The sequence below is a fragment of the Nicotiana sylvestris genome, chromosome 12 (assembly GCF_000393655.2).
Source record: "Nicotiana sylvestris chromosome 12, ASM39365v2, whole genome shotgun sequence".
Lineage (NCBI taxonomy): Eukaryota > Viridiplantae > Streptophyta > Magnoliopsida > Solanales > Solanaceae > Nicotiana > Nicotiana sylvestris.
Genome location: NC_091068.1, coordinates 21,711,659 through 21,722,471, shown reverse-complemented (window position 1 = coordinate 21,722,471; position 10,813 = coordinate 21,711,659). Strand labels below are relative to the sequence as shown.

Sequence of the window (10,813 nt, the reverse complement as noted above, 5' to 3'; positions counted from 1 at the left end):
TTGTATAATTTTTGTAGGTTATATTTAAAAATATATAAATTTATACACTTTTGTGCTAAAAGTCATATTTGCCATTTGAGTTAGCACAGGGGGAAAAATGGGCCGAAAAGCTAAAGGTTTGAACACCATTTCTGTGTAGAAGCACATTTGGATCTTGATTATTCATACTTCCACTATACATATTAAATTACACAGATTATTATTGCTTTATTTTAAAAGATTCATATAAGATTTTACCAAACAATGTCTTCTCCACAGCATTGGTCCATTTATGTGGTAAAATAGTAACACTACATACAGATTACAATTCAACTATGAATGTGGATAAAAAAATGTAAGTAAAAAAAAAAAAAAAGAGTTACAAAATGCCATGTCTATAGAAGACAAACTCAGTAACAAAGAGGTAATAGATTTTCATGTCTTCTATGGGATAATGAAATCAATTTTGTGGTAAGAGCAAGCACAATTTTGGGCACCAATATCTTCTGCAACACAAGGAGGTGTAACATTTCCATCTTTGTACCATTTTTTCCTTTGTTGCAATAAATCATTGATGAAACTGTCCAAGATTTCTCTGGTTATACCTGGCATAACAATAACATGTGCCATATCTCTCACACAAGAAAGCTGCCAACGACGAACAAATTCATGGTCACGAGGTCTCTCCAAGACAACTATGATACTAAGTTCATTGAGCATGACACTGATTCCTGCTTGTTGAAGACGATCTTTTAAGTATTTGGCATTGTCAAGGCATCTCTTAACGTCTTTTTGTAGTCCAACTTGACCTTTAGCGCTTAAACTATACCACAGGAATATTGGAGCTAAACCATTTCTGCTTCCAGAAATTGTGGCATCTACTGAAGCAATATACTCAACTTTTCTTGAGAGATTGTTAATGTAACTTTTTCTTGTTATTTGAATTCCACAAGGCATTGGACATCCCAAGAACTTGTGACCAGAAATTGTGACGCTTCCAATTGGTTTCTTGAATGAAATCATCTGTTGTAAAATACAAATCATAAATGTTAGAGCTAATTTTATCTTAAGTTATAATACTTGAATATTTTAAGATGTAAGAAAGAAAAAGGAAAAATTACACTGTATAGCCGCTGCAAAAATAATAGTCGAAAAATGTATAAAACTTATATATATATATATATATATATATATATATATATATATAAGTTTTATACACACACATTGTATGTTATATACAAAAGTTACACAAATTTTATACACTTTTTCGGCTACCAGATATAAATAATTTTTGGTGCTGGCTAAATATGATAATATCCCTAAGAAAAACAGAACTTACATTTTTAATAAAAGGGATAATAAGCCCATTAAGTGCTGCATCACAGTGGATGTAAAATTGATCATATGTATAACCACAATCTTTAAGTGTTTGAAGAATAACATCAAGATCATCAACAGCTCCTTTGAAGGTAGTACCTATAGTAAAAATTACAATCATTAACCAAAATATATATGATAAATAATCCTCAAAGTCTCAAGCGAAAATGAACAAGATTAAAGGGAAGATATATATTAGAATATTTACCAATTGTAACATTAATTATTGCTGGTTTGCCCTTGTTTTGAAGTAATTTTACTTTCAAATCTGAATAGTCCATTTCTCCATGTACTGATGTATTAACCATTTCAAAGTCCATTCTGTACATCATTGCAGCTTTGGCGACCGAATAATGAGAGTCTTTTGATGCATATAAGATCCCAGTTGGAAGTAATTCTCTCCTGCAGAAATAAAGTTAAAAATTTAGTTTTGAGCAGTAACAAAAAAAAACGAGTCCATTACGGTCACTCAACTATCCCAAATTATCTCGTAAAGTCACTTTTCTTTCGTTTGCAATAACAAAATCACTAAACTATGCCTATTGCATTCAGAAGTTCACTCAATTAGATTTTTCTATCATACCAATTCTTAAAATTTTCAAATATTGACTTTTTGATCGCAAATTTCTTTAGCTTTGTTAGATGAGAAACTACTAGCTAGGAGTACTTTTTTACAAAAGTAAATAATTCATTCAAAAATAGAATTTATAAAGTACTTGGGCCTCTGATTAGGTGTTTAATATTTCGTAAAGCTAGAGTGGTTGAAGAAAGTGTTTTGGGCTCACGCAATCAAACATAAAAAATTAGGATATATAGAACTTTCTCAAAATATTTGGTTAGGCTATTTCCAAAATTCATTTTCTTTTCCAAATAGGAAACTAAGAAATAGAGGAAACTAGTCAAAATTGGTGCATACCCAACCAAAATGCCATGGAGATTTCCTTCTGTACCACCATTTGTAACATAACCCCAATATTGATCTTTTTCAATTTCCCATAAATCTGCAAACCAATTCAAAACAGCCACTTCGAAATCTTTTGAATGAAAATCCACTGTGTTTTGAAGAAAGGGATCACCACAATTATTCAAGTGGAATTGCAATAGTGGGGCTAAGCTAGCGTAGTGCTCATAGCATATGTTCACTGGATAACCTGAAAAATAAAATAATCGACCAAGATTTCAACAACTCAATATTTAAAAATTCACAAAAATAAATAAAGAAGTTATACTTTTTTAAAGAGTATTAGAATAATATGATGGTAATCTTAACCGAGTTAGCTTGTTTTTACAGCTCTAGCAAAAATATCTATTATTTGGTAAGGTCCATTTGAAAAATTTGAAAGGTATATGCCTTAAATTCTATATTCAAGTACTCCTATTCAATTATTTCCTAAAAGAAATTGACAACCGTCATAGTGGAACGAGTAATAGACCTAGTCTTAGACCGTCTTGCATGTCAATTTTGTCAGGAATATTACTATAAAGACATAGAAATAAATACGTCTAACAAGTAATATATTATATACATATGTACCAAGGATCTTTAGATTATGCGGTTGGACGCAGGGCTAGAGTTAGATGAGAAGAATCAGGGTTTATTGTCGAAAAATTACACCGTATATATATTGAATTGCCTTAGAAAAATTCTACCTTTGGGATTGATTGGGCAATAATAAAAAGAAAGACAAATTACCAATATGATGGGGAGGTTGGGCATAGGACCAGAGCTAAAAGGCCAGAAGGGGTTCATGTTGGAAAATCACACTGTATATGTTATGCTTTTTTTATGTATATATACTAGAAATTGACCCTCTTAGTAAGAATTCTGCCTTCACTATCGTATATGCAAGAATATTATGTATTATAAAGAATAAAAGAGTAATTACCTATATGATAGTTGATACGTTGGGAAAGTGTGTCAATATAATTCATCAAAATACAGTCGAGACTTTGTCCATCATTTCTGGACCCTGGCTCTGTCACTGTAATATTCAAGTTCTTCCTTGGTGCAGTTGGTGTTGCCACCTTTAGTCTTTTCATTTCTCCAAAATCTCCATTTCCTATTAAACCAGGTGGTGCCAATCCTCTGGGAGTTACTGCCGATGGCTCAAATTCCTTCATTATCGCACAAGAGAACCCATATTAATTTTCAAAAACATGAACATAATTGTTTTTTGATCATTTAGAAGGTATAGTATTAATAGACCTAAAACACCATGCAACGGACTAAAATGTTAAGAAAAAGAATGTTCTGTGTTTGTGTATGTGTGTGTGTTTTCTGTTTTCTCGTTTCCTTTGTCTTCAAGACAAGATATTAGAAACCATGCAGAAAGATGAAGCATAAAACAAGAATAAGGATTAAGTAACCTTAAGTCCTCAGCTAAACCAAAAGGAAAAAAATTGAAGATAAAGATTCTTTTGGGTATTAATGAAAAATGATAATAATTCAATTCCATAATCTGTACACTACCCATGAGTTATATTTTAGTTTCATAAATAACAAAAACATAAAAATAATAAACTAAAAAGATCCGAATATTTTTTTTTTGGGGGGCAAAGTAATGGAGATTGTAATGATAAGAAGAAATTGGATGAAATATTAGAATACCTTCTCAAATGATAAGCTTCCCATTCTTGGAGAGCTAAAGGTATTTTGAGTTCTTTTTTGTTAGTTTGGATTGGAAACAAAGTGCGATAGAATTATGTTTAATATCCTTGGGATTATATAGGTCTAAAAGATCGTGGGTTTGGGCACCAACCACAATTTACTTTTTTATTTTTATTTTTATTTTTCCCATTACCTTTAATCTTTTTTCTTTTATCATCACCTTTTCCCCTTGGTTTCCCACTTTAACAAGTCTTTGAGTAGTATTGCAAAAAAAGTCCTCTTACTTATTTTGGTGTGTGGCCATTGTTTTGACCTCGTGTTACACAAGACTTGTTAGACTTTGCTAGCCATTCTCTACCAAATTAATTGGTAGGTGAGAAAGTAAATCCAAAATCAAGTGTATTATTCATGCACAAGTGGTGGTGTCTAAACTCGAGTTTGTAATTGTTTCAATGTTCTTTTTAAGCATTATCACCAACCACTAATGACATTTTTGTACATTCTTAGCATAAGATTAGTTTTTGATTTGATGTCTACAACTACTTCTTAGCTAATTTTTACTCCATAATATAACTTCAAACCATTTTTTACCCCCTAACTGTGGGAATGCTTATTTAACTTATAACATTGAGTATGTAAAATATATTTTACACTATTAGGGTTTTAAACTTGTTATAGCAGTTATTTATATCGTATTTCCAAGTTACTAATCTCATGGACAATTATCTGTAATTGTCTTTAGGGATAAAGATTTTTTTTACACTGTTAATAAACACCCGTGAGAAAATAGTTTCTCTATAATTTAGTAAAGTGACTCACCTACTTTATATAGCGGAAAGCTCGTAACAAGAAGTGAGTCAACATACTGGGTATATTGTTGTTGTTCTTGACTCACTTCTTGTTATGATTTTTCCGCTATATAAATAAGGTGAGTCGAACCTTACACCAGACACACACACACTCTGTATATATTTGGCCAACTTGTTGAAAATGAGGGGTATGAAAAGTAAATAGAGGAAATCAAGAGGATACACATGAAATTTTCAATTTGACGTAAAAATGTTCGACGAGATTTCGTCACTCTTTGTAACTTTTCGCCGATATTTACTTTTTGACCTTGGCCAGGCAGTAAATAAAGAAAGTATATAGAATGACACTGTTGAGCTAGGACAAGGATTGTGCATACAATGAAATCCAAAAAGAAAAAAAAACAAAGAAATTTGTATGTAATTTTGAATAACTAGATGAATAATAATAATAATAATAATAATTTACCTTTTCTCTTATAGAAAACGTACGTAAGGCCACAAAGCGCAGAGCTAAAATTTATGTTACGACAACAGTTTTAATTCAAATCTTGTATTTGTCTTAAGAAATTAACGAAATATATAATAAATTATTAATTTAAAATCTAATAATTTTAAAAGATTAAAAATCGATCCATTAAACTTTAAATTTCGTCTCTGCCTTAAGGGAACAAGTTATTCACTGCCAAATAGTTTGACAAAATAGTTCTCTTCTAAAACTTTTTTTTTTTCCACACCATTATTGTTGCATAGACCTTTTGCGAGTTACAGAATGCTTTTATTGATCATGGAAAAGATCAAGATTAATAAAAGGCACTCAAGACCAAGAAAAAATTGTAAAGTGAGGAAATAGAATGAAATTAATATAATTGCACTGTATTAAACTAAGTCAAACCAATTAGGTACTTTAAAAACAAATTAAACAAGAAAGTAGTAAAAAAGATCTCTGCCTCTTCTTCTTCTTTTTTCTATACAGAAGAGCTTTTGACATGCATTTAGCCAGAATAATTTCATTTATTTTATTTGTTTGATCAATATTCAAGAATATTTGAATAATAATATAGAAGGAAGATTTCAATGGTTTTGTTATTTGCAAGACGGAATTTGGGAGGTGGAGCAAATGTACAAATTCAGCCTTAGCTCACATTATTGTCATTTTGAGGAAGGTGTAGGTGGACTGTCCAATTCAAGGTAAAAGTTGTTCACTCTTAACAATATTTTAACAGTTTAGTTGTTAATTGTTATTAGTGACCAGTGAAGGTACTATTGACAATGCAAAAGCAAGTGAGCTTACATATTACACCTAATTAGTGGCGGAGCCAAAATTATCCCTAAAGGGAGTCAAAATATAAATAAGTAAGCATATAAAATTAAGGGGAGTCAACACATAATATATACACATAAAAATAAAATATTTAACCTATCTAAGTGGTATAATTTTCTGATGAAGAAGTGTCAATTGACTCACCTTGCCAATGAGTGGCTCCGCCACTACACTTAACAGAAAAATATTACTCCTTAATAACAATTATGGTTGAGCGATAAGTATTCTTTCATTCTTAAACAACGTTTTAAGGTCCGAGTTTTGAGTATGGAGTCGCATTTAATTTGTTAAAGAGCATTTTACCCCGATATAAAAAATTTTGGTGCGAGTCCAAATTTAGTCAAACCACAATAACTAATTCAGATACCGAATGAAAAAAATATTACCATGGTGTTATAATTGTGTGCCTAATGTGGGACATTGTAGACATGTGATTTTTTACCCTCCCCAAGATTTTGCATATTTTAGCAGTTAATTACTTAGTTTAGGCCTAATATAGTTATTTTAACTAGTTTTAACTCTTTTACTCTATTTTAAGAACAAAAATTAAAAATTATAAAAATAGTTCCATATTTTTCTATTTAATTCAATTGTTAGATATTTTTAGAAGGATATATTACTTCGAACCTATTTTATTTTAATATAACATTTGAAAAATACAAAAAAAAAATCATATTATATATATAATTTAGTTTAATTAATTAGATCAATTTTTGCATTATGTAATATATTTGTCTTATATTAAGAGGGATTTAACTAAGATTTGGACATCTGTTTTAGCTTATGTTAAAGGCCCAAATTCGAAGCGCACCCTTCACTAACCCAACAAGACCTAACCTAGATGAACCTTTCTTCTTCCTTACCGAGACTACAAGAAAACCGAGCTTCATCTTCTTCTTCAAGACCATGGGAGCAACAAAAAACCATAGAGATAAAACCCTAGAAATACACAAACATACAAGACAGCCATGGCTTGATCTTCTTCAATCTGAGACTACAACAAAAACCCTAGACACTATAAAAACCACTAGCAGCCGCAAGACCACCCCCATCGTCGTATCTCTCACGTCGCCGACCAGTCACACAGCCGCTGCCATCTCCAAAAAACAACCAGCCCCGTCGCCGCTGAGCAACCACCAACCCACGACCATAGCTCCGCGCCCTATCCATCGTCGTGCCACCCCAAACACCAACAAACGAGCCACGCTTGACCACCACCAGAAAACCTCCATTAATGTCGCCACATGAAGCTCGAAACTATCTGAAAAACCAGCCACCCAACTCGCCGGTAAAACCAGCCACCCAGCTCACCGGAATCAACCAGCACACCCCCCCTCGTCGCCGCTGGACAGAAACCGACGAGCAGCATAGCCATTGCTGCTTCTGCTTCTTCCCCAAAAAATACCACCCACTCGATCTTCACCTCTCCCGCTGCCAACGTTGACAGCAAATTTCAGTCACAACATCAGCTCTTGAGCCGTCGGAATCAATGGCGTAAAAAACGGCAAAAACAGTTAACAAAGAAGAAGAAGGAAAAACAGAAAATTTAAAAAAAAAAAAAAGAAAAATTTTGCTTATTAACTTTTCAATTCCAGAATTTTGTTCAAGGATAGATTTTGATTTAAATGTGGGTCCGAATCCGTGTTTGGTTGAGTCTTTGGTGACGATTCGAGATTCTGACCGGTTTTTCAGCTTATCGGTCCAGTTCGGGTTCTTGTTTGGTGAGATTCGTCCGTCGAGTTGCGATTATGGTTCCTGACGTGTTACTGTAATTGCTTGAAGTTCACTCTAACTTCCCTCTTTGTTGATATATTTTGTCACATGTTCCTATTTGTTACTACATTCCATTACATGTTAAAGTGGTGCATTTGCTTTCAATTCTACTGATTTGATGATCCTTGATGGTGTTAGCATGTGTTAGATTTTATTTGTTTGTGATATTGATGGTCAGGTAATTAAATCGAAAGATATTAGAACATAAATGTTTCATTTAGTTTCGTTTTATTGCTTTGACCGCTAGGAGCATGTTTAGGTCGTCATCACCTGGGTAGGCAAACTTTAGGATTTTTGTTAATTTTGGAGCGAGAGGTCGTTCCCGTAGTTAAATTTATCCGAGGAATGCCCCGTGAAGTTTGTATATATTATTACCTGGAATATACCCTGAAGAACTATGTAAATATTTTGGAGGCCTTGGCGTGCACGGCGGAGAAGTCTTAGTATAGGTTAGCTTAGGATTTTTCTTTTCCTTTCCTTCTCATTTTCTTTCATTTAGGTGGGGACGACCTCGAGCCTCTTGTGTGTTTATTTTATTTCTGTGTGTTTTACCTCAATTCGAATGTTTTGAAAGCCAACTAGATCGAGTATGCATCCGTGACCTTCACGGGACTTAGGGAGTGCCTAACACCTTCTCCCCGAGTCAAATGAACCCCCTTACCCTAATCTCTGGTGCGGACTTTGTTTTAGAGTCTGAAACGTTTTAAAAGGAAAAATCATTTTAAAAAAAAACGGTGACCTGACATACCGAAATCATATGTCAGGTGGCGACTCTGAGTTATTTCCTTTTGAAGACAATTTTGTCACGTTCTAATTGGAAAACCCTTTCGAGCTTTACTAAATCTTTTTTAATTTATTTAAGAGGGTTAGTGAGGTTTGTTAAAAAAGGGGTGTGACTTCACTGGCGACTCTGCTGGGGAATTGCAGGTTCGAGCTAGTACTTGATCTTGTTGGTTTTTAGGATATTCAGTTGAGGTTTTTATGTGTTTTGTTTGCTTTTTATTTTGTTTATGTCGTTTTTATTTGCTCGTTGCTTATTTGTTTACAGTTTTTCCTTTATGTGTTACTGCTTTATAAATTATCATCATTTGCATAACCATGGGTCTTCTTTCTGCAGCAAGTCTCGGAGCACGCGTCGTGTGCACGAACTCTTTGTTGAGTCACCTTTAATTTAGGAGGGGGGCCGTCGGACGTATGGAGTGGGTGGAAAGCTTGAGCAGCCACCATCGACCATACGCTCCCCCGAATTGCCTTGTTAGTGAACCCCAAACTTAGGTCAGTCTTTAGGTCATTTTTATTTGCATCATATCATTTAGACCTAGTACGGCTCGGTCCTAGGCACCATGTCCCTTTGTAGGAAGCCTATCCAAATTTTGTCAAAATTGGGTCCGTGGCCCAAAAAGACATTCAATCATCCCTATGTGATACATGTTGCATCTTTGAGGGTAGAAGGTCATTTGGCGGACCGATGTTTGGGAAAGAAGGGTGAAAAATAAAGCAAGTAGGGCCCAGTTATATTTTTCTTTCACGACTTTTTCAAGAAAAGACAAAAAAATTGGAAATAGAAAATCCAAAAAAGATTTTACACTTTTCCATTATTTTCCAAAAATTCAAAAACAAAAGAAAATCCAATTTTTTTTTTACATTTTCCAAAAATTCAAAAAGAAAGGAAGAAAAAGAAAATCCAAAAAGATTTTATATTTTTCATCATTTTTCAAAAAAGACAAAAAATATATTTTTCCAAATTAGTGTCATTCTTTTAAGCTTTCTCCCATGTCCGATATTCCCGAACTACGCGAACCTGATTCTCGTCTTTCGAGACGTGATATGTAGGCAACCCACATAGGGTCCGGTCTTCCTAGTGAGTCTTAGGTTCTTGGCTTTGCGGGGTTTTAGCCAAATCTTGCATGTCTGGCCACTTTTGGCCATGTCGGCCATTGTTGCAAAATGGGGTCATTTTTGCAAAAGTGGTTCAATTACCCATGTCTTAGGATCTTGAGTCCACAACTAGGAGTCATATTACTTTAAGGCACGTCCTTATTGAGTTTGCATCTTTAGCCACTTTTGGTCGCATCGGCCATTCTTGCAAAATATGTCATTTTCGCAAAAGTGGTTCATGACCCATGTCTCTGAATCCTGAGTTCGCAACTAAGTGTCCCACTACCTTAAGGTCCGTCCTTTTGAGTTTGCATCTTCAGCCACTTCGGGCCATATCGATCATTTTTGCAAAATGGGGCATTTTCACAAATTAATTTTGGGCCATGATGTTCGTAGTTTGAATCCATAGAAGCCTTAGTGAGGCATTTTCCTTGTCCATGAGGTCAATCTTGTTGATTTTGCATTAATAGCCACTCTTGGCCATGTAGTTTAATTTTCAAAAATAGCCTAAGCTTGTCTTGCATGTGTCTAGTAGGAGGTGTGGTCTCACATAGTGTCTCGAGTCATTTGGTCTTACTTTTTTCATTCAGGTATGGATTCATTTACCAGGACTTGATCATGAAAAATACCCCAGAACCATTCTAGTCAAGACCATTGCATGCACGATCTGCTTGAGGAATTTTTTTATTTTTTAGCCTATTTTATGTTGTCTTTTAATTATTAGTCTTGTACAATAGTATCTAGTCTGTCAGTCTAGTTAAGATTGTCGAGTCTTTTGTTATAGTACTTCCTTTTTTGTATTTGAAAAACCAAAAAAAAAGTTATAAGTGGAAAATCTAAAAGATTTGTTTTAGTTTATTTTATCCATCATTTTTTCCAGAACTACGCTTGATCTGATTCATGAGGGACATGATACGTAGGCAACCTACATAGGGTCCGATCGAATCATTATTAAAAAAAAAGAAAAAAGAAAAAAGAAAAAAAGAGAATGAAGTTGTGGGACATGAGAAATAGGAGGAAAGAAAAGAGCGATGACCAGAAAGAAAAGAGGGGAAAAGAAATGAAAAA

General features: G+C 33.8%; 1 protein-coding gene across 1 annotated transcript; it reads right to left on the bottom strand.

The window, feature by feature from the left end:
• Positions 1-246: 246 nt before the first annotated feature.
• LOC104237302 (histidine decarboxylase-like) lies at positions 247-4,052 on the bottom strand. The gene is made up of 6 exons (XM_009791421.2): positions 3,965-4,052; positions 3,243-3,471; positions 2,273-2,507; positions 1,565-1,758; positions 1,319-1,455; positions 247-1,002 (listed from the first exon to the last, which is right to left on the bottom strand). Exons 1-6 carry the CDS (start codon positions 3,986-3,988, stop codon positions 424-426), a joined length of 1,398 nt encoding a protein of 465 aa, XP_009789723.1. The 5' UTR covers positions 3,989-4,052; the 3' UTR covers positions 247-423.
• Positions 4,053-10,813: the final 6,761 nt, after the last annotated feature.